The sequence below is a fragment of the Homalodisca vitripennis genome, chromosome 6 (genome assembly GCF_021130785.1).
Source record: "Homalodisca vitripennis isolate AUS2020 chromosome 6, UT_GWSS_2.1, whole genome shotgun sequence".
Lineage (NCBI taxonomy): Eukaryota > Metazoa > Arthropoda > Insecta > Hemiptera > Cicadellidae > Homalodisca > Homalodisca vitripennis.
The window spans coordinates 35,950,354-35,975,946 of record NC_060212.1 but is presented as its reverse complement, the minus strand read 5'-3'; the positions used below and the strand labels follow the sequence as shown (position 1 = coordinate 35,975,946).

General features: G+C 32.3%; 1 protein-coding gene across 2 annotated transcripts; it reads left to right on the top strand.

Moving 5' to 3' along the window:
- Positions 1-5,066: 5,066 nt before the first annotated feature.
- LOC124364286 (crossover junction endonuclease EME1) lies at positions 5,067-25,438 on the top strand. 2 transcript variants are annotated; one of them, XM_046819637.1, is made up of 9 exons: positions 5,067-5,940; positions 9,287-9,454; positions 10,743-10,883; positions 13,920-14,089; positions 16,429-16,527; positions 17,394-17,525; positions 22,305-22,503; positions 24,591-24,647; positions 25,242-25,438. In XM_046819637.1, exons 1-9 carry the CDS (start codon positions 5,461-5,463, stop codon positions 25,359-25,361), a joined length of 1,566 nt encoding a protein of 521 aa, XP_046675593.1. In that variant the 5' UTR covers positions 5,067-5,460; the 3' UTR covers positions 25,362-25,438. The 2 variants fall into 2 exon arrangements, with proteins under 2 accessions (XP_046675593.1, XP_046675594.1); XM_046819638.1 differs by lacking the exon at positions 5,067-5,940 and adding an exon at positions 6,696-6,893.
- The last annotated feature ends 155 nt before the right edge of the window (positions 25,439-25,593 follow it).

Sequence of the window (25,593 nt, the reverse complement as noted above, 5' to 3'; positions counted from 1 at the left end):
GAGAAAAAATCAAGACTGAAAAGATGATGTAAAGAAAAACACTTTAATACCAGAAAAACGAGTACACCGCCCTCAGTATAAGGCATTTTACAGTAAATTACAAGATACGGACAATGAAACGCTAATACTTTCATTCGACTGCCAGAAGAATTTAGCGTTGCCCAAAATTCCTGACCAGTCTACGCACTACAGTAGGCAGTTTTATTTTCAGAACTTTACCATTGTTAAGGGTCATAGTAAATCACCCCTAAATCCATCAACAGTCACTGCTTACTGCTGGACTGAAAATGAGTACGCGAGGGCTTCCAACCTTATCGCATCATGTGTTTTTAATTGTCTACGCACAACTGATTTAAACCAATATAAACAAATAAGGCTGGTTTCTGACGGATGTGCGGGCCAGAATAAAAAAAACTCGATCCTAGTTGCTATGTGTCACTCATGGCTTGTGTATTTTGCTCCCCATAACATTAAGGAAATGGAAGTTATTTTCCCTGTGACAGGACATAGGGTTCCTACCTCCAGATAGGGTTTTTGGAAACATAGAAAAGCAAATAAAAAAACTTGAAAAAATATTCAAACCTGAGGATGTAGTGAAGGTAGTATCAGAATATGCAACTGTGAAAAGAGTTGGAAGTGACTGCAAAGTAGGAAACTTTCGTTAGTTAGCACGTTCATCTTTTAAGGACCTGAAAAAGTGGAACTTCCAGATTTCTCAATGTAAGAGAATTAATTTTACAAGGTGTAAACAAAATCTCAATATATACACTCGAGGAGAAAACACCTATCGCACGGACATGGGGAAAAACAAGACCTTACGAAAAAGGAGTTTTAATCAATCGACTAAACCCGAATATAATAGAAATGCAGAACTCTGTGTCAGTGGAAAAAAGAAGGATGTTGAGAAACTGCTTATCAACCATTTTGGACAAAACTGGCGAGGAAACCAAGGACTAGAGTTTTATGTTAAAGTAATTGATAGTGTTTCTAATGTAGGTATTGTCGAAGAAACTATGTGTGAATCAGTTGATATACCTCAAATATTGATGATTTAAAACACTTTTACAACCAAACAATGTATTTCATTGTATTTTTGGTAGCTGTAAAATAAACTACTTTGCCTTTTTATAGTCAACATTTATTTTATACCTTTACATTTCCTCCTGTGAAGTTTTGACTGTGCATCCAGGGCTATTATAATAGTTAATTTCAATTTATTAACAAAAGTAAAATAACATTATTAAAATTACAATCATAACTCAAATGTTCCAATTAGAAAGGTTTATTGCAAAACTCACATGTTCCAACAAAGTTATCAACAAAAGTCACATAATCCAATAGTTATTATCAAAACTCACATGATCCAATTTTAAAATCCAATTTTTAATGGTTTACCCTATGGCTAAAACCTTGAAACCTGAGTAAATCTATTCTAGTACCAATACTTATCAGTAAAAAAACTAATATCATTATATAAAACATTATGGTTATGTTAGTTCTACTTTTTTGAGGTTTACCAAAATTCAACTTTTGGGATCATGTGAGTTTTGACTCTCAACGCCTCAAATGTAATAATAACAAAAGCCAGTGCACTTCGAAGCCGGCATAACTGACGCTGAGGCTTAAATGAGAAAGAAATTAACATTGTTGATTTTATAACCTCAAAGATACATTGAATTATCTTTCCAGGTTGAATTTGCTCCACTTTAGTTGAACAACATTCTGTTATTTGTTTTTTTACTTGCTGAAGATGAAAACCAGTGAATATATACTCTAGAATGACTAAAGTGTAGGGTGAAAATTGTGTTAATCGTGCAAATTTTTACAAGTGGGTAGAACTGTTCAAAAATCGCCAAGACTCAGTGACTGACGAACACCGTCCTGGCCGACCAGTTGAAATTTCAACTCGCTCTCTGGAAAGTCGAATTGATGACGTAATTAGTGCTGACCACGGAGTTACTGTGGAAATGATAGTTGAAAAAGTTTATGTGAGTATGGGTACAGTTAATAACATCATTAAAAACAAGTTGAAGTACCGCAAAACATGTGCAATATGGGTCCCAAAGGAGTTGACTCGGCTAAACAAGGTTGAGAGTTTGCACAGAGCTACAGGAACGTTATGAAAGAGAAGCTGAACACTTCCTCAACAAAATTTTAACATGTGATGAAACTTGGGTTCACTATTATGAGCCAGAACCAAAAAGACAAAGCTCGAAGAGGAAGCACGCCAGCTCACTTGTCAGGAAAAACTTCAAAACCCAAGCGCCAGCAGGAAAAGTCATGTTGACGGTGTTTTGGGATGCTGAAGGTGTGGTTTCTTGTGATTATCTTGAAAAGCAGCGTACAACAGCCAACACTACTCGGATATGCTTTGGAACAAAGCGAAGCCAGCCATGAGAGAGAAACGTCGTAGATCTCAGAGGAGAGGTATGATTCTCCACTAAGACAATGCACGTCCTCATACTGTTAAACTAATCCGAAAAACCATTAACAAAATGGACTAGGAAGTAATGCCTCACCCCCTTACAGTCCCGATTTAGCACCAAGTGATTTCCACTTGTTTAGTCCGAAGAAGGAGGCATTGCGTAGAAAGAGGTGCCAGGATAACGAGGACGTCAAGAAGTTCGTGGGAAATTGGCTCAAACACCAAGATAGGGTTCTTTGCAGCTGGTATAAAAAAGCGTGTGATCCGTTGGAACAAGTGCATAAATTTTCAAGGAGATAATATTGAAAAGTAGTAAAATTGTTGTTTTAAATAAATTGTTTCCTCTCTATACGTGTTTGTTTCTTTAATTATTAAATGACCCTCGTAACTCCTTTGGCCTTATTAGTACACATCCTATAAGCCTCATAGTTTTCAGGCGTTATACTTAACCTACATTAAAAAAAAACCAAAGTCTTCCCTGTACCACTGCTTTTATCCGCATTCATTCGACCACCTTGATTTAGGCTTAAACGATTTACCAGTATCTTTTCAAGAACTTACTTGTTTCTTATGAAATTGATTCATGTATCGCAGTTTCTAATATATTACGAAATCGTTTAAAAAAGATGATTATCGTCCAGCATAAAACATGAAGCATGTATAGTATTAAAACACTGATAGACTTCCGATATTTACACTAGTCCACCCGTTTCTCGTGTTTTCTCAATCGTCTACTAACATCTCCAATAGCTTAAATTATTGTGTTCACTTGCACAATCAATTCAATATGAACTGGAAAATGATCGCTCCCAAATTACTCCGATTGCACTTTTTAAGATGATATACTATTAAACGAAAGCGGCATTGCAATAGCCAGGAGAAGTGCATTTGAATTTCGTGAGTGTGTTTATAATGTAGTGTGAGTACCTTGATTTATGTGAATAAAGTTATTGTTACTTATTATGTTAGAAATCTGTCTTCCTCTAGAACAATATGTTGAGAACTCCAAGTAATATGATAAGCATTGAAATATCCTAAAATTAATTTTAAGTTATTTATACCCTTTAAAATATCATCACTCAGACGTACGAATTAATATTGCCATCTCCTTAATAATAATTATAAATCCTTTCTTTGAAGTTTATTTTTGACGATGACGATGGAAGGAATGTGAAGGAAATGAATTTTCCGGACATTTGCCATCGTTCAGTGAAACAAAAAATCACTAACACTACGTTTCGAGATCTGCAGTCTGATCTCTTCTTCAGGTAAATAACTAATCTAACACATTATTACAAACAAGGTTAATATAAACAAATCATACCAGAGCGTTGTGATACGCCTATGTCAGGAATTACAACCATCATATTGTGTGTCAACTTCACTAACTCTAAAATATGCACTTAATAAAAAACTAAACACAACACTGATAATTAAAACTGAACTTTTGAATAACTGTAGGAAAAATCATTCCATTGAATTATTCGTAATACTTTCTTTATAATTATCCAATAGATTAATAACAATTTTTTAAAGCTTCAGTAAACATATATATAAAATTAGTTTATCACTCATGCTGTCCTTTTTATCGTGCATTACTTGGTGTATGACGGCTGGATTTTGAACACATCACTTAGCATTATGTATAGTTTTCCATACTCTTATATTTTGAGTTTCAGTATCATTTTCATATTTTTATGCTATAAATAACGAACATTTCAAGCGAACTAAATAATGCAATAAGAATTAACAACTCGTTAGAGAATAGTAGAACTACATGATTTAAATATTTAGCCTACCGCACTAATTGAAAAATTACATATTTAGTGATGTGAGAATCGAATACTTGAAAGAATCGAATACAGTGAATTCGAATTCACCCCTGTATTCGAATATGTATTCGAATACTTATATTCGAATACTCTTAGTCAGCTGAGCGTTTCTAACAGACAGGTCTAGACCTGTCTTACTTCTTTCCCGCAATTTATTGTTCCTGGGTTATTTCACCTGTTTGTCACGAATTCACCCCTGTATTCGAATACTTTTGCTTTTTGTGCCTCGTATAAACAAGTCATACCTATGATATACGAACTTCAGAAGAAACATCTTTGTATACCTGCTACTTCAGTTCCGTCTGAAAGACTATTTTCCACAGCAGCTCTTGTCAGTAATGACCGTAGAAATAGACTGAAGCCAGAAAACCTCAATAATATTTTGTTTTTACACAACAATATGAAATAAACATTCATATTTGTCTTTATTGCTTACAACTGTAACTCTTAAATAATATGTATTTTTTAATTTAATAAAATTATACATTTTTTCAAATATTAAAATTTGTAATTATTATTTCAAATTATGAATCTCCCCTATTCTTTTCAAAGTCTCCTTATATGTATTAATTGTAGACCTCATATGAATACGTATACAGCTCTTGAATATTTTATTTGAATAGCCTACTATTTGTCAGAATAAACGAATACTCCACGTTTGAATTCAATTTTTCCAGAGAAATTGTATTCATTTCAAAAGTATTCGAATTCATTTTGATGTATTCGAATATGTGAATACTCTGGCTGTATTCGAGTACTATTCGATTCTGTAATCGATTCTCCCATCATTTTCTAATTGATGAGTGGGAGGGAGGTTTGTTTTGATTTGTGTTTGAGGTTATTTTCAAATTAGGCATATTTGAAGAAAGTTTAGTAGCCTCGTATACTTAAACATCTAGTAATTTATCTTATTTAGAGTAGAAGAAGACATTGTGTGGTTTATGAATGTGACAAATTTATTATAACAAGCTTCGATCATATTTTATAAATTTAAGGCACAGTAATATTTTTTAAGAAACTTGGTTACAAGATAACATTTCGTATGTGTTCCTCGACATTGTTTATATAACCTTTAAATCATCATTTAATAGAATTTTATTTTTTAACTTTAGACCGAACGTCATTATAAGACTGTCATATTTTATCGGGATTCGTATTAAACACAACCACTCAAATAATTTTAGTTATCTATGTATAACAGATATGGATGTAATAAGTTTGTCCAGTGATTCTTCAAGACCTTCATCTCCACTCATAAACATATCTGAAGTATTAAATGAAACAGAAAAGAGAGAGTCATGTATTTCAAACCAAGAAATTGTGTTATCTCCATCGAAAAACAGATTTGTGCATGCTTTATCGGAAAGTGATGACTCTGAATCAGAACTGTTAGGCAGAGATCTTAACAAAATTCATACTTTAGATGAGAATTCTACTATTGGAAGACACAAATTGTCACATGAAAAGGAACCATTATTCAGCAATGAACTTGAAAAGCCAAATGAACATTTGACATTTTCAGATAAATCAAACTCTGAGTCTGAAGTTGAATACCACATTGACAAAGATTGTGACATTTGGACTAAGTATAGTAAAGAACCATGCAACGAGTTGCTTGAAAAGGATTTGATAGGTCATTTACACAATGAAGATAATTTAGGAACATCCAGTAAATATATTCCTGTTAGTGAAATTTTATATTACTCCACAAAACTAAAAATAACAGTATAAAATACTGTAATCCAGGGGTTCTCAAACTATTTTAGTCCACATACTCTCTAGGTCTGTTATCCTGATTTTGTGTACTCCCAATAATAATATGTTCATAACTCAGTACTTTCCTGAGCTTAAATCATGTTGGATGATCTGGTACAAGAAAGTACTGATCAGAAATACCCCTGTCCATTAGTGCAGGCTTTGATCACCCCCACACTTTTGGCTATTATTATTATTATTTAAAGATATTATTAAATACCTTTAAATAACATCTAAATTCCAGCTCAGATCACATATGCACTTGTAAAGGCTAAATTTAACTTTTTTGTACCTATTGTAGAATAAATACCAACATTTCAAGTTACCAAGGTTTGACTGTATATAATGTAAAAATTTATTTATGACAACTTCGAGACAATAATTGCATTTTCATCGCCATTGTTCTTGCCAATATCACTACTACATTCAGCACTTAAATGATTTTACTTTATTGAATTAAATTAATTTTCAACAATATTATTATTTCAGTAAATAAAAACAGCTGACAATGACTAATTATGAATATTTATAGGTCAAGTGTTTTTATATTCTATAGATATTTCTAACTGGTAGTTGATTCGATTGTGTTGGTGGCCGTTCATTATACTTTAGCCATAGAGAATTAATTTCTGACTTTATTTACTATTTCAACAATGTGATTGGAAACTATTCTGTACTTTTAGGTAATAATAAGCTGAACGTATTGTTCCTGATATAGGTACAGTAAAAGTAAATGAAAAAGGAAACTTGATTTGAAAAGTTAAGATAAATTAAAAATGCAGGCAGCGATAAGGTGTTCACTGTTCACAAGGGGTTGAAGCACTCATGTTATTTGAGCTTGATTGTTAGATACTAAAGATAATCGACTAGCAACAACACAGGTAAATGGTTGGATTTGTACCATAAGGGTGTTTTGTGCTGTGTGTCTCATAATGCTCTGAACCTTTTATACTGTTAAAAATTTCATAAAAGTACACATGTACACTGCATAAACCTGGACATGGATCATCTAGTGTCTTATCTCAGTATTTATATAAAAAATACAAATATTGTGTATTACTAATACACTTTTTATTTCTGTAAAAATAAGAAAACCTGAAATAATAAAAAGAAAAAAAACAAAAACCTTATGGGGTAAAAACCCCATTAGTCAAAAGGTATTCATCACCAAAATGATCGACACATTTACACGAAAAATAAAGAGCATGAGGCAGTTAATATAAACTTTCACTTTCTAAGCAATATATTCATCTCTTTTAACTCATTGCAAAACGGAAGTTGTTGCATCTTTTGTGAAATATGTCTTAAGGTTTCAAGGCGGCAGTCTTTAAATTTTGAAAAGTATGATTAGATGTACATCTTGAAAACATATGTGTAGCCTAACAGTTTTTTTGATAAGTTTTTAGTAAATTCACATAGCTAAGTGGTTGTGAAAATGAGCTATTCTAGTTGCCGTCATAGCCAGACCGAAGTTTGGAATGTAAACTCTTAACAGATTTAGTTTTTGGAATACATTTTGTTTTTTTTTCAGTACAGCACGTGTGCATGTATGTCTTAACTATATAGGCCAGTTTATTAAACCGATTTCCCAAATCAGCACAAACTTTAACTTCTGCATAGGCTTCCTATGATGAGTTTGTTAACTGACAAAATCTGATTAACATGTTGACTGCGGCAGATACGCCAGAAAAGAGTAGTCACATGACACTAGTTAAGATCACTCAGTTAGGCCTATTCATTACAGAAAAGGGTTTTGGGAATTTTATTTCAAAATATTTAAGTCAAGGAGTTTGCACCTCTGACCTTTTAGAACTTTTAAAAGCAGCTATTGCTTTTAACAATATTGGTTATCTTAGGAACTAACTAACCAATGCCATGGAATTTTGAAAAGCCATTTTACATTCAATGATTTGGAGTGATAATAGAGAGATATTTTCCAATGTACGTGGCATCTCAGAAATACTAAAATGCTATTTAAAAGAAGTTTGCCATTTTCCCATACGTAGGTCCGTTTGTTGTTGATTGTAAAAGGGCTGTAAGGGTAACAGGTTTTTCCAGATAATTGTCATAGTGCAGATAGAAAAAATCAGTAACAGTACGTTTCACGATCTGCAATCTGATCTCTTCCTCAGGATAACTAACGTCATATATATAATCAGGTTTAAATAAACAAATCATACCACAAATAAACAAAAATGTGACACGTAAAAGTGGTATTTACAGTTTTGGTGTAGCCAAATGTTTGTGATTTATGCATATCAATTATTTAAATAAACAACAGTTTCTAATAGTTATAAAGGCAGGTGACTTTATGAACTCAATGATGAACCAAATCCTTGGTAATCATATTAATCCAAACACATTATTTGGATGGTACTGAAGGAGACAGTGTGAACCGTGGTTAGTGCAAGCGCACAAGCAACTGTTTTCTCTCCACTCCACGCTAGAGCACGTGGTACAGTCAGTGTCTAACAAACAGTGTTTTCTTCATTTTTTACCAAAACTTTCATCTAAAGAATACTTAATTTTATCAAAACTTTTAACAGGCCACCATTTTTGTAGAGATATAGATATGCAAGCAAGCCTTGGAGCCATACAAGTAACGCCAGCTTTGTTACTAGGTTTAACATGGTTGTACTGCAAAAGGGTTAGTGGGTGGTGGGGCATGGCGCTCCAGACACGAATATTCCGCAGTTTGCACGAGCTGGCTCCCACAATAAAAGTGTAATACAGATTATAATATATAAATAGAGGACAGTAATATAATAGGAATTTAAAATCTGTATACTATAGATTTAAAATCTAAGATTTACAGATTTACATTTAAAATCTAAGATTTAAAATCTAAAAAGAATGAAATGTTTTGGCTGCAGCTTAAATCTATGAATTCAGTTGGACATTTATTTATCATTTACTATTTTGAAAAATGATATAACACACTTATTTTTATCCTCAAAGCATGAACTTTTATTTTAATCATCTTCAAAAGAATTATTTTTTTAGCTCTTTTTAATCATTATCTTTAAACTTGCAATTTTAACTTTTAATTTCATGGCATTCTTGAGAATCTGATATATTTGTTTTGTCATTTTTTTGTTTCACTAATTATTTACAGTAGTTTTTTAAATAAAGCTGGTTAAGACCATAAGACTGTATTAATTCAACTGCATTATACGCATATCTATTTATTCAAAATTAACCTTAAAACGCATACTATGGAATGTTTGTTTCATAGTTCAGTTCTTGAATATCATGGTAAGGTGTTCATTTTCAGGGTGAGTCGAGAAGCAAAACAACTTATCCTAAAACTAAAACTAAAATGACAAAAGAACAGAGACTGGAAGAAAAATTGAAGAAACAAAAAGAAAAAGAACTAATTAGAGCTGAGAAACGTGCTGCTAAGGAATTACAGAACCAAATGAAACCTAACAACTGCATGAAGGTAACTTGATAACAATTAATTATTTTTCGATTTGGGGAAGTGAAATAGACTTAGAAGTAGATTTTGTGAGCTAGATTTATCTGAAAGTAAATAAAATAAGATATATTAAAATTAATTGAACAGTAGTATTTTTTTTATTGTAAAAATACTACGAACTTATGTTAAAGTTTTTATTTTACGAAGTGTTTTTATCTCTTACCTAGTCTGTATATTTAATAAATTCTCCTTGGAAAGCAGAATTTGTCTAATTCTGTAATGTTTAATTTTTAGTAATATTGAGTGATCATGATCCAGGCTGTGAAATGAATGTTATCAGAACTATTTTATCAGAACATTTCGAGGATATCTAACACAAGCAGAACCAAAAGTATGTGTTCAGGACTACGAGAAACTATGTCAGACTTAGCTGATGATGGGTGTTAATAGCCTATGGCACTCACAAGTACAATGGCACATAATTGGTGAAAAAGATGTAATAGCAAACATGCAGGACTTCACGTTTCAAAGGATGATGTGCTAAGTTCCGGAACTTAATGACATTAGCGAAGTGTGTAATAAACTGTAATGATGAATTATTCTTGAAAAATGTTATATGGCAAGATGTTTCCACAGAATTGTATAAAAATAATAAGATTTTTGTGATAGGAACTTTATTTTCTGTATACTAAATCTTCCCTTTCTTTATTATTCTTTTTATGTACCCAGCTATCCGGAACGGGGGACGATTGCATATTAATGTTGCTAAAGTTAAGACAAGAAACTGAAAAACTACAATTATGGGTTAACTTTCTCATGAGGAATAATAGTTCTGTGGTATGATAAGTTAATTTTGAGATTAACTAAGAAAGAAATGCCTTAAGAAGCAATGATGAAAACAGAAGCAGACCTTAGGGATTTACTGTAAAGCTATAAAATGGTATGATGAAGTTGCTGACAATTACTAATAAAGAAGTATCTTATAGAGCAAAAAAAACCAATAGAAATATAGCAAATTGACTTTCTGTACTAAACTTGTACTAAATTCTGGAATAAATTTGAGCCTCTAAAAGAAGTTTCTGTTAGTGTTCTCGGATTCTCACAAACATGTTATAGTGTATGTAAAATCTATGTGAACTAGATTAATTATTTTTGCCTTGTACTATTAGACCATAAAAGTAAGATTGATTTCCTTTATCTGTACTAAATCACAACCTTTTTGGTAGTAATGGTATACAAAATTGTATGAAGTGTACAGTTTCTGTTTTGTCTAGATTAATAGCAGTGATGAAGGTAAATATATGTGTTCTAGTTTATGACTGTGATACTGGACTCAGCACTTATAAGTTGTCCATTCAGTGGAACTTTGATGGCTGCCATACAGAACTCTGAAGCAAAGTACCAAATTTGTGCTCAACCAGTTCCATTAACAGTGTCTTGGAGGCGAGAAGCGGTAAGTCAAATATTCTTCATTTAAGATCAATATTAATTAATCTGTTCACTTCCGGCTGGTTTACATCTTCCAGCAGAACCTAGACTGGGTATAGCAAAACGAATGTGTCACTTAAATGTGGGCAACCCTATTGATGCCCAAGAGCGACATATCACTAACCGCAAATGTCGAGGTTCAAGGATAAATCGATAGGTCTAGTCTTCTGCAGGAGATGACTGTTGGAGTTGATGGGACTCCTGAAGTATTAGGGGCAGGTAGTTGCTAGCCTGGGCATAGGAGTGTGCCACCCACCAGTTTTGACTGGAGAGGTTGGTACAGAGCTGGGCCCCCTTCTTCCAAGGTGATATGACTGATAGTGCCCTACCCTGTAGAAGTAAGCGCGAAAGGCCTATTGGGACCAAGTGAAATGAGAGGTTTCTCAGCTTCTTACCCTAAGAGAACAAAAATAGCAATGTGTTAACTTTTGTTACGCCAGTAAAAGTGATTTAAATTTAGATAATTACAAGTTTGAGGAAGGCTTTGACTAGGACTTTTTGTGAGTGTGTTTACTAGTGTTCCGTTTACATACTTCTTTCTGGTTTCTTATCAATTTGGACAATTGGAAAGAAAAAGGTTTTGTAGAAGCAATGTCAGCTACATAAACAATGAACATATCTCTTTAATTTTTTGTTAGAGTTCATTTTTGATAATGGCAGAATTCTGAAGAGATATATCAGAATAGAGATAAATTTGAAATATGTCAACTCTTTATAAAGTAATATAAAAACAAAACTAAAAAATAGCACACAGCACTCCTAAAACTGTGTGTACAATATAAAATGTATTTGTAACAAATTGAGATAAAAAATTCATTAAACGTTAAAATAAAAGAACACAAAGGAAACATGAGAAAGGGAAAACATTAGTAAAATAGAAAATTGCACATCATTGGTGGTCTGGAAGCTTTGTGTGAATATTGAATAAATTGGGATGAAGCCAACATAATATACCAGGGATCTCATTTCTTTAAAAAATTAATCAAGACTTCATATATTGAATTAGTGGTCCATCTGCTGTCAACCGCCAGTTGAGAATATGCAGATTTGGTTACCAATTCTGAAACGAATTAAAAGTATGATGTAGTGAAGTAAAATAGAATAGAGATACTAATCATCCACAGTAGAGACATTGTATGGTTTAGCGTTCATCTAGAATACACCAATAAAAAAGGCCCACCTCCCATTCCCTGATTTGCTGCGATGTTACATCTGCCATATTCACTATTGGTAATTTGTCAGTGGCTAGTTATTGTGAACATGTGTGTTGTATCCTGTATTACTATTGGCCATCTTGTTCAGTTGTCAGTGGTTGGTTATTAAGGTAAACTTTTTACTATTCCTCTGTGTTCTTTAGTTCTGATTTAATAATTAGGGTTGTTTTAATATGTGCATGTCTTAGAGACAGTGTGCAACCAGTCGGCACACAACATGGTTGTGATTCCTGACTTATGTGTGTCATAACGCTTTCATATGATTTATTTATGTTAACCTAGATTGTAGTTATGTGTTGTAAGATGAGGTATTCACCTGAGGATGAGATAAAATTGCAGGTCTCAAAATGTAATGTTATGTTTTCTTCAAACCCTAAATGATGAAAAATTACCGAAAAATCCAATTATGTGTAATTGCATTTATTTGTTTTTAATTTTAATAAGAATTCATAATTTTGTAAATAGGTAGGAAGAATAAAAATGCATTTTAAGAATATATGATATAATTTGATGTGTGTATTAAAATTATTGCATAAAAAACGGTAAACATTTTCAATTCTTTCTCAGTTATTCTTATCTGATTCAAACAAATAGTAACATTAAATAAATTCTATTTAATTCGTGTTATGAGCCTTAGCCTTTTTTATCATGATGTTTTTGTAATATTATAGTATTCGTATAAAAAATTACCTCCATTTTTTAAACACTGTTTTCATCACATTTTTCTCTTAGTTTTAAACACATTAAGATAACAACCACACAAAAACGCAGTACAGTACTGTGACACCATTACAGAATTTTGAAATTGAGATCAAAAACTCTGGATTAGACAAATTATATTGTAGACAAATATAATTGGGCATTTTTGTGTATAGTTACTGAATTCTCGTAATATTTGTTAACACTGTGTAATAATATTGGTGTTTTTTAATTATTTAAATGTGTTAGAGTTAACTTCTTATTAAAATACTCTGTCGCATTGATCTACGAGCTTCAAGATTGACCCGCTCATGTAACCTGTTTTTTGGTCGGTCGCACCCCACCAACTACATCATGCACGGTCCTCTTCCACGTTTTTCATCAACTGGGCAACCAGCTGTGTCGCCAGTTCGACTTCTTTGATGACAGCCAATCTGTGATCAGAGGAATCTTCCAGAGTCGGGTTCCCCAGTGAATGTTTGTTTTCCGGAATGGAGTTCTTCTATATAAATAAATAAATTATTATCTCGAGCTTACTTATTGTTTTATGTTTATGTATGTTATCGTTTTTTCTTGTCATTGTTATGTTAGCTATTGCTATTATTGTTAATACTGTTATTGTTATTATTATTTATATTGCTTTCCTCGTATTACCTCTATTTATTGAATTGTTGTTTTAATTTATTAAGTTTGCTTATTGATTTAGCTTATTGTTGGTTGACCAAAAAAAAAAAATTGCTTGGTTGGTTATTGAATTGTTGTTTTAGTTTATTAAGTTTGCTTATTGATTTAGCTTATTGTTGGTTGACGTGCTTGCAACATGTTATTGTTTTGTTCTTTATTGATACCTTTGTATTGTTTTTCTATAATTTGTATTGCCATCTTAATATCCTTATCTGTAAAATGGTGTATTACCGTTGATAAATAAATAAATAAAATATATAGATAAAATTTTTTACCTTTAAAATGGTATTTTTTTAATAGTTCAGCATTTGAATAAACTAACATTTAGAAATCAGTTTCAATTGAACTAAACTATAACAATTTTGTATAAATCTAAAATTTGTAATTCTTTGAATATTTTCCAGTCTGGGCCAAATGCGAAGGAAGAAAACGATGTGCTTTTGATATGGCAGTGGGAATTTGTTATTCCAGCTATAAAAAATCACACACTTATTTCAAAAATTCAAGAGGTTCAGGCAAAACACTTCGGCAAGTCTTTATTCCTCATCATCTATGGTCTTAATGGTTATTTCAGGTCTGATGTCATTCTTGTCTCGCTTCATATGTCCTAATTGTAGTTTCTCATCATTGTTTTGTTTTCAAATTTATTGTACACTTTAGCAATTTCATTATGTATGTATTGCTCATAAATAACAAGTATTAAAAACAACTTATACGAATACTACTAAATTTAAAGAATACAGTACATTTCCAATTTATTTATTTTTCGGATGAGATCTTTCGAAACCAAAGGTTTCATCATCAGGCGACTCCACAAATAAATATTTACATAATTTTTATTACAATTAAAATAGCATATGGTGTAAATATGCAAATACAAAGATTTTGGTAATATTTCAGCCAGTATGAAAATTAGATATGGCTAGAAGAAAGAAGACTGGAATTTTCAATAGGGCCTTCTTTATTGTTTATGAGTTTTTCTTTATTTATGTTTATGTGTAGTGTTTCCCAAGCATTTAAGTTCATTGGTTTTGTTACTTCTTTTATTAATTTTAGATAATTAATACGTGAAAAATAAATAAATTGGAAATGTTCTACTGTATTCTTTAAATTTAGTAGTATTTATAAGTTTTTCCAATTGCTCCAAGAATCTTCAACTTATACGAAGCTTATTATTTTGTCTACATATCAATTCATTCTCATATTTAAACCAACAAAGACCTAAAGTTGTGGTTAAAAGTTGTTTGAGCAACATCTGATCATCAAACCCCAATGTTTAAACATAAATAATTTTTTTGTGCGAGGGATGGTCTTCAAGATATAATAATATATAGATAATTTATATATATATATATAATATAAATATATAATAAATAAACGTGTATGTGCATGCACGTGTATGTGTGGAGGGGGAGGTTTGGAAAACGGCCAACATATTAATATTAATGTAATGTAATGTATATTTCATATCACACTTCTTCAAGTACAAATTTAATGAAATAAAACATATAATCAAAACATAAAATACAAACTGATAAATAAACATAATATCTTTTTTAATGTTAAACATATGTTGGAACTGTGGTTATAAAGATATTATAAGTGTTCAGGTGATCTAAATTGATTATCAAAGATTAAATCCAAAAGAAAATTTTGATTTTGTGACAATTTGACATGCTTTTTCTAATTTTTTAAAATTTGTTGTGTTTGAATTATTATTATTAATTGTTTGTATTGTTTTTACTATATATAAATTTTCAAAAGACTCTGTGTATTTTACCATGAATGACTAATAGTTTTGTTTCATTATTATGCTTAAAATCATAACGGTGACCTGTCATTCTTATTCTAAGATTATTTGTTATAGTACTTCTGTGGGTGGTAGTATTTTATTCATTCCAAACAAAAATTGTCATATAAACATAGGCCAAGAAATGTCTCGTTTAGCTGTTAGCCACCATTTTGTATTTTTTGTAACAAATTATTTCAAAAACTAGTTAAGTTAAAGAAACCAAATTTGGCATATAGATTTGAATAGATAAGAGAAAAATTTAATAAAATAATTATTTTATTTTCTTTAATATTCACAAAATGGCGTTTGTTGAAAATATTTCAAATCAAATAACAAATAACCAGTATAGTTAAAGGTCCTTTAACTGTATAGTTAGTATAGTTAAATACTAAGTGCAAGGCAATTTCTCACCTTGTCCTAAGACAACAAAATAAAAGGAAAAAATCATGACACATACCTTGATTTATTCTTCCCATTTTCTTCAAGTTTTTCAGTAGCTTTGATGTGATATTATATCATTCACTCAATGAAATAAACAAGCAAGAAGCTGTTTCTTCTCAAAACATCAAATACATTAACAACATCAAAACATTAAATAGTGTGGTCTTTCATTATTTTTATTCATACCCATTAATTCACCACATCCACCTTTACTCATAATGTTTAAGCCATAAACTGCACACAATTAACAAAACATATAAGATCTTTAGCTCAAAAAAAATCTTGTAACGCTACTCACTTCATATTTGGTGGCATCTTCTATGGTGACCCTCATGATTGTGGCATTATAAATAGAACACACAAGGCAGTAACAATGCTCTGCATTAAACAGTTTGTTGACAGCTGACTGAATTGTAGTGCATACTGATAGTAACAAGGCGGCAATCCCCGCACTACTTCTTGTGCTACGTAACAACGGGGGTTACTTTTGAATAACCCTCTTATATTGTAATTTTATACAGGGAAGAAATAAAATGAGATTGAATCCTCTACTCACATTTATCTATGAGGGTAATAATTCCTGTCATTGTTTTATTATATTCTTATGTACAAACAACTTTTGGAATAGATTTAGATTATTTAAATGATCATGAATCATGTAGCTTTAATTTTATTTTCAGTTACTTAAAAAGCAACAGAAGAAATCTTTCAGGAAATCCACCAAAATCCAAGAAAGGAAAAAGCAGCTCTGATAACAATGAATTTCCCTATGTAACCAAGTGAGTATATTAGAAGTGTACTTGTTATTCCTGGAAAAGTTTTAGTTTTCTAGTTGGTTCTTTGTTTTAATGTTGAAACTCTAAAGTCGGTGCTGGTCAGTCATGGATTTCATTTTCATCGGCCCCTAGGTCCAGAAAACTGAGAAGGTCTACCTTAAAGTTTTGTAAAAAATCTTTTACATATAGAAGAAAAGCACATTTTTATTGAATTTGAAGAAGTGTAAAAGATAATCGAATATTTTTGAATGATTAAACAGTGATAGAACCATTAGTAGCAAGTTTGTGGCTCTTAGGTCTAGACCTATTGGTAAATCTACCACTGGGTGGTCCATCAAACAGTAGATGAAATCTTTTAACAGGTGTTTTGAAGTTCATATTTCATTTTTTTAATCCACCTTAGATTACAAAATTAATTTTCCTCTAACATCACCATTAATCTCATTCATACTTTGAAAATTATAAATGTATAAAACAATAATATTTATATAATTAAATTAATTCTCTTCTAACAAAATGAAAAAGCAATATGTGGTTAAATTCTTTACGATTGTTAGTAAAAAAATGTGTGCTTCTTTAGAGAAAGAATTGTAATGTTACTGGTTAAAAGTGTCTACTGTATGTACATGTACACTAACTATAATAGGCATACATATACAAGCTCTAAGGTGGATCTAGTTCTCAAACCCCTCAGGTAATTTCAGTCACACAAAATATATTCCAATTTTTTTGACTTCAGGTTAGTAATATTATTAAGATCCATCTGCATATAATTAGTTTTACATTACGCTTTATTACCCAGATGTTAGTAATTTCATGGTTTTAAGTAAGTGAAAATTATTCAGCTAAATAATGTTACACTGTTACAGACAAGTAATAGAAGAAGAGTTGATTGAACTCCAGATCACCGCCAATTGTACCCACAGGCTAATAGAATGCCCTGAGGATCTTGGTAGTCTGGTTGTGCAAATAACCAAAGCTATTGCAGAAACACCTTTCAAGTGAGTGTTTTGTGTGAATTATTCTTGTTAGATAATTTTTATCTCAAGTCATGTCTTTCTTAACACACGGGTAATCTTTTCATGAGCTCTTGACTAAAGACATGAATGCGCCCAACTTCTTCAATTCAAGTGTAGGCTTGTTAATGGTTTATAGAGGATTATTAGTTTGTGACAATTGCAGGAATAATACAGACTCAGTCATTTATTTCATACTTGAATACAATGTAATATCCTACTAGCCTGTCACTTTATTAGTTTGTTAGATGAAGAGTTTTTCTTTAACGTTTGGTTAAAATTTGAGCATTGAGGTCAACTTGCATTTTGCCAGAATTGATGGTCTTGACTTTTCTTAATACATTAAAGTTTATTCCTATTAAAGTACTGTGGTTAAAATTATATAATTATTCAAGTGGTAAAGTTAAATAATTTAGTGATTGATTGACACCAAACAAGCATTTACAATATTATTTGTTTGATAAATGGACTTTTTTGAACAATAAGTAACAGGATGAATATACCATTCTTCTTAATGTAGTTTTTATTTTATTGTTAAAACGGATTGAAATATGTATGGATTAGTCTGCTTGAATCCCCTACAATCCTTTTTATACAAAAAACCACAAGAGAGTGCAGTTAAGGGAGGAGCCTATTTTGCCCGTGACCTTGGAGCGGCCAACGAGAACTGAGCGACGTTGCCAAACTTGTTCCCCGCTGTAACCACAAGCCGCGCGAGTCCAGCGTTCTTAAAATACTTAACCGTTACGCTCGAAAGAAATGTTAGAGCTGTCTTGAATTAATTAACTACGTATTACAAAATGTAATTTTACGGTCATTTTTAAAAAAAAGTACATCTCTGTAGCTTATTTCCATGTTGAGTTAAATGGATTGAAATAAATTATTGTATTATATTACTCATATACGAAGATCGTAGGATTAAAATCTTTAGCCGAAATATAAATTAAAAAAAAAAACATAAAAATACCGCAAAAACGTTAATTTCCCGTTAATATTCCGTGAAAATGAAGAAGACTCCGAGGTTTTGGCTACGATATTGCCACCTGAGAGCGAATAAATAATATACAAGTGCAAAGGTAAGAATATTATTAAGTCAATCATGCTTTTTAACGTATTTCATTTTAAAATAGTAGGCTCTAAAAGCTATTTAGTGGAAAATTAGATTATTTCAAATTTTAAAAATATAATTGTTCCATAATTTTAAAATTGATTATATTGTTATATTTTTTTAATTATTTTTAATCAAGCAACACTTCATGCAGTGTCCAATACAGGGTGATTCATGAAGTTCTCCCCCCACTTCTACAGCACATTGTACTAGTAAAAATTATGAAAAAATGTTATATAAACATAGGTCCGAAAACGCTTCGTTAGCGAGTTACAGCTAGCGAAAGATTTCGCCTGAATTCCTGGGTAAAGAGTAAAATAAAGCCATACTGAACTTTTGGAAAGGTTAATTAACTAAGAAATATCGTGGTTTCTTATGTATTTTTACCTGATAAAGCTAATAAAATAGGTTTCAGAACTGTACCTGTAGTAGTTTTTGTGGGATTCAGGGTTAAATGCAAAAAATTGGGGCACGAAACAATGTTTTTATAAGTTTGATGTACAATAACTTTGTTAAATTGGTAATAAATACATAAAATCAACAAACATTAATTGTAGAAAATTTAATTCTGAGAAAATTGATATAATCAACGTCTAAAATAAAACAGAAATAAGTACCAAAAAATCGATTTTATTCAGTATAATACATTACTAGCTGTAAAGAAATACCGTACGGTATTTGGTTAAAATAAAACAAAAACAAAATTTTTGTTCCTTAATGATGAGATAAATTGAGAAAACAAGATTAACTGTTAAATAAATTTGTTTCTAAATAAAAATATCATGTTTTATTACGTTGTATTTTTTTTTTAATAAAAATTTACATCAAATGTTCGAAAATAAATGAAGCAAACATTTTCCCATTATTGTTTACTAATCATCGAAATGCAGTTTTTTGTTTTATTAATTTCTAAGTTGGTAACGCACGAATTTACCTCTGTGAGTGCTGATCAACAATGGTATTCTGTACTGTTACGTTAGAACTGTGTATTAGTGGTGTTTTGCAAGCTACAGCAGGAGATCGGGTTCTGTGAATCGGTTTATTAAATGCAATTTTTCTGTGAGTTATAATTCGATTGTTTATTCAGCGAAAAAATGCCTTACTTATTTACATCAGAGGAATACGCTGATATGGTTTTTATTTTGGGTTACTGTAATGGTAATGCTAGAGCTGCTGTAGAAGAATATGAACTACGTTACCCTAATAGGAGGATTCCAGATACCAAAACAATTTCAGGAACTTTTCGTACTCTTCGGGAAACAGGATCACTACCAAGTACTAGAACCAATTATGAACGAGCTGTCCAACTTGATGATGATATTGTTATTAATGCTGTTCATCGCAGTCCAGGTGTAAGTACACGACGTAATTCTAGGCGGATAGGAGTTTCGCAGTCAACGGTGTGGAGGTCACTTAATCGAAACAAATTTTATCCGTTTCATAAACAAAAGGTTCAACATCTACAGGGGATGGTCCGCTTCGCTTGGAGTTTTGCAACTTTTTGAATATTAATAATCAACTCTACAAGCGTATTTTGTTTACGGATGAGGCACAATTCACTCGGGATGGTGTCAATAACTTGCACAATGAACACTCATGGGCAGAAGAAAATTCACATGAGGTAGTGGAACAGAACTTTCAACACCGATTTAGCGTCAATGTCTGGTGTGGCCTTTTGCACAATCGGCTGATTGGACCTTTCATATTACCTGGACGCCTAAATGCTGAGTTCTATTTGCATTTCCTTCAAGAAGAGTTGCCGCAGCTGTTAAAGAATGTTCCTTTACATCTCAGACAAAATTTGTACTTCCAGCATGACGGAGCACCTCCCCACTTTTCACGTGCCGTTTCTGCTTACTTAAATCATCAATTTCCTGGACACTGGATTGGTCGTGGAGGGCCTCACCCTTGGCCACCAAGATCACCAGATCTATCTCCATTGGATTATTGCATCTGGGGATGGATGAAAGACATTGTATACAAGACAAAAGTGAATTCTCGTGATGAATTAATTGCCCGTATTATGGATTCGGCTGTGCAGATACAGGGAAGTCCTGAAAAATTAAGAAACGCAACAAAAGCAATACACAAACGTGCTGCAAAATGTATTGATAATGATGGCCTCATTTTCGAACATCTATTATAAAAAGGTGCGTACGGTTGGCCCAACCTGATTAATTTTGCTTAAAACTAGTAATGTATTATACTGAATAAAATCGATTTTTTAGTACTTATTTCTGTTTTATTTTAAACTTTGATTATATCAATTCTCTTAGAATTAAATTCTCTACAATTAATGTTTGTTGATTTTATGTATTTATTACCAATTTAACAAAGTTATTGTACATCAAACTTAAAAAAACATTGTTTCGTGCCCCAATTTTTTGCATTTAACCCTGAATCCCTCAAAAACTACTACAGGTACAGTTCTGAAACCTATTTTATTAGCTTTATCAGGTAAAAATACATAAGAATCCACGATATTTCTTACTTAATTAACCTTTCCAAAAGTTCAGTATGGCTTTATTTTACTCTTTACCCAGGAATTCAGGCGAAATTTTTCGCTAGCTGTAACTCGCTAACAAAGCGTTTTCGGACCTATGTTTATATAACATTTTTTAATTATTTTTACTAGTATAATGTGCTGTAGAAGTGGGGGGAGAACTTCATGAATCACCCTGTATAAGCAACATGTATATTAATTTTGTGTGTGTTTAGTAATCGTTTAAAATCACTGAAAAGATTGTTGTATCGTATGGAAATAAGCAAGTACTTTACTCTGACTAACTGACGGGACGATTTGTTTGTTTTAATCGATAGTTAGTTTGTAATAACATTAATAAACTATACAAGTAATTTAAATATAATATAGCTGTCAACACATTTTAAATATTGTTTTTCAATTATACTGATAAGTTTTAAATGTTCAGTATCAGTGTTAGTTGTGACAGCGCAGCAGTTTATCAGCCACAATGCGCCAGCCGTGCCGGGCGACAGCGGCAGTTGTGTGGCAACGTCGCGCAGGCCAGTCCATTCTATTGGTCGCCGCCAACTGCTCTCTCTGGTGGTTCCTTTATAGATCACAATCTCTTTGATCTGGAATTATGACCAAAACAAATGGATTTTAGCGATATTGGTGATGTTCTGGCCAAAGGAACACAGAAATCATCTTCCTATTGAAAGACTATCCGTATATGCAATTAGGTTTCGAGATTCGCCTGACATGAAATACTTCCAGTTTCCATTTAGTAGCTCAGATTGTAGTATAGGACGATATGTTGTAAGTTCTAAGAGTGAACGTGTCAATCAGCTGAGTTGATTTCTACTTCTACTGTGACTGCTGTTTTTCAGATCTTTATCTCAATAATTGTCATGCCTGTATAATGTAATGATGATAAGAGAGAATTAATTCCTGATTCTTCAAGTAGTTTTCAGCTATCTGCTCTACAATAAGCATTTTCTTGTCCAATTAAAGCAAAATAGTTTTTTAAACTTGACTCTTTAAGAGTTGTATTGATTAGGTGTTCTTGGCCAGTGAGAGGATTGGTGAGGTAAAGAGTCGTGTGAGAGACAATAAAAAATTGCATAATAAACACAAACCTACCAAAGCTCAATCAATCTAAGGTAATGTTGTAACATGTACTTACATGTTGCAGGTTAGACAAGCAGAAGCGGGTACAGGAGAACCTGGAGTGGTTTGCAGTAGGTGACAGTCGTGACTGTGTTGCCATTGACAAGGCTGGCAATGGACTACTGCGGCTGTGGCAACAACAGCTCTGTCAGTTCAACTTGGCTGGGCACGATGTTGCCCAGGCAATAGCCGCTGTTTATCCTGGTCCTTTGTCGTTAGTGAGAGTAAGTATAAACTTTATCTAAACTTTCCAAAACTTATTCAAGTTATATATGATTCTTTGTGTTGCTACAGTCTATTGTTCTTTGTTTTATTTCCCCAATTTCCAAAACATAGAGACAAAGTATGGGCTAGCCATACAACACATGTCCGACTACAACACTCGTGGCACAATAATATAATATGTAGACTACAGTCACGGCCACCAAATAAGGCGGGTGGGTGGATTTGCGCTGCTGCCACGTATGGGACCGGTGAAGTGGAGGAAGGTCGAGAATCGGTCGCTCTCAGGCACAAATTGGCAACGCTGTGTGCACATTGTTGCCTAGTCCAAGCGTCGCGCCGACGCTGCAGCTTCCACACGCCACCCCGCCAGTACCAGTGCCAGTCGTATTCTACTGTCTGACTAGTTACTGAGTGTAGTTACATATTGAAAATGGAGGAAGCTGGTAGTTCATGTGAAAATGGAAAAACACCTTAAGTGAGTTGAAACTCACTTCAGAAGCTATAGATAACGTCGCCGCTGTCGATTGGGAAAATTGTTTTAGACACAGTGAGAATTTGCAGTCTGACGATTGGGCTAAAGAAATTGTTAGAGATGACATAATGGAACCATTTATTATAAACCTTAGACGACTGTGTTTGAGACAGTGAAAACAGCGACAGTGACTGTGACATTGACAAAGATTAAAAGCAAGTAACTCGGAACCACCAAGTGATGAAATCAACCATGGACTAACATATAATTTCACTGTGATTACGTAATAGTATGTACTAACAATGTCACTTGTTTAATAATAAATACTTAAAAATGTGTCTTTATTATTTGTATTACTACACGTGTTTAAAATGTTTATACTAAAAATAATTTTGCTAAGGAAGGCAAAAGATTGTTTTAATCATGGCTAATTTTATTAAACTTAAAATATTTATTAAATTTTCGCTATGGTTACCATACATAGTACTATAGTTGAGTAATGATAAATAATAGAAAGTAAAGTATTGCTATTAAAAAAAAGTTGAGTAGAAATTGTATGTATACGCACGGCGCACGCATCGCTCTGCGTGTTTGATTTCAATAATTTAGGTTTGCACGCATTTCCCAGCGAAGTTAGTAAACTGAGAAAAAATTTTTTGGAACAAAAAATAAAGTTTATACCTTTGTCTCAAACTTTGCCACAGAAAAAATGTTCCTAACCAAAAAATAAAAAACTTCCTCGCTTACTGAAATGTTTAATACACCATGTTAATGAATTAAAATTTGTTTGCAGGTATTTAGTATTTCAAAATTACATTTTTGTATTTATATACAAAAATTATATAGGTACCGTTATCATCAGCAGTCTCTCCTGAAGCCAATAATACGATTTTCATCTTTGTAACTTGTAAGATGTCATCAGAATGTCAGGAGAAAGCAAACAACATCAAGCTCTAAAATGGATACAATTCAGGGATTGTTCTATTTCACGATGTTTGCACAATCTGGCAACGACGCAATTCCACCTACCCGCCTAATTTGGTGGCCCCGACTGTAGTAATATAACTTTTAAGTTTAAAAATTACTCAAAGCCTGTTATATTTTTAAACATAAAATTAACTAAATATTGAGAAATAGAAACACAGGCCAGTTGGTGATAAATAACAGCAGATATTGTGTTCTAAAATCCTGGAACTATCAACTGATTTGGATTTAAATTTGATAAACAGCTGAACAAAAAAAAAGTAAATTTGCAAGTATAAAATAAAAATTTCTCTCCTCTAGAGAGAAATAGAATAGGTTAAAACAAGTGTTAACTTCATCAACTTGTATATACATATGATATGTACCAAACCTTGACTTTCAAAGAAAACATATGAAAAAAAATTAATAATCCAGATCCGTATGTTCATTCAAAATTTTTTTTAATATATTTGGTAACCAGCGTGTTGCCTCAAATCAAAAGTTTAAAGTTACACAACATGAATTAATTCTCCAAGACTGGAAGTTGCCATGGACCGAAAGCTTGGCTGATGAAGCTTAAAAAGTCTTGTTTTAGTTCAGAGAAAATTTATTACAAACTGCATAACAAACTAATATCTTGATGTGTTTCAGGCTTACGATAATTGCAATTCACAAAAGGAGTGTGAAGATTTACTAAGAGATATTCAAGTAAGTTGTTAACATATTAAGTTTATAAATATTAAAAAAATGTTTCAAAGTGTAATACATCACTTATTAACACGTATTAATACTAATACTTTGAAAATTATTAACACTATTGAATAGTGTGTTATTCAATTATTGAAAATCAATACATCTTTTGGGAATATCAACATTAGCGGTAAAAGAGAAGGTTTTAATAAGAAGCGATATTGTCTCACCGAATACGTTCTCGCTTCAAACCAGGTAGGGCTCCCGTGGGATCGACCGATGTTCATGGGTAGGTGGGCAGTTGGCTACACCTCTATCACTCAACAACAACAATCAGTGGGATGGATACGTTGGTGAAATGATTCCATTTGTCTATCACACAGTTTTACAAAGAGGCTCGCACTTTGTAATAAGTGTAATAATTACAAAGTGAAATTATACCGTGCCCACTAGATTTCTAAAGTTGATACATAGTTTTTGATAAAATGATTATAATTCTTAGCTAGCTACAGAAAGTAATAAAAGATTGTCCATCATAATGGTAACACTAAATATATTTGAATCATGATATGTTATAAAATACTTCAGTTGATAAAATTATGTATTCTTCAGGTAAGAAGAAGCCAAGGACCTTTAGCCTCGAGTCGGAGAATTGGCCCAGAACTTAGCAAGAAAATATACACATTTTTCTGTTCAGCTGATGGTGATGCACCTCTCTCTCAAGAACAATGACAGCTCAAACTTCATTGTCTACATTCCACCTTACTTTGTAACATTCTTTGTTCTGTAAATAAATATTTTCCCCCAATCATTGTTAATGCTTACTGTCAAGAACTTAGTCTCAACTAAGGTGTTCTTTTAGGAAAACAATCACTACTAAGTTGAACAATAACATGTTACATGTTTACTTACATAGGTAACATTTATTTGGGATAGGATTTGGAATAAGGAGAGAAAATATACA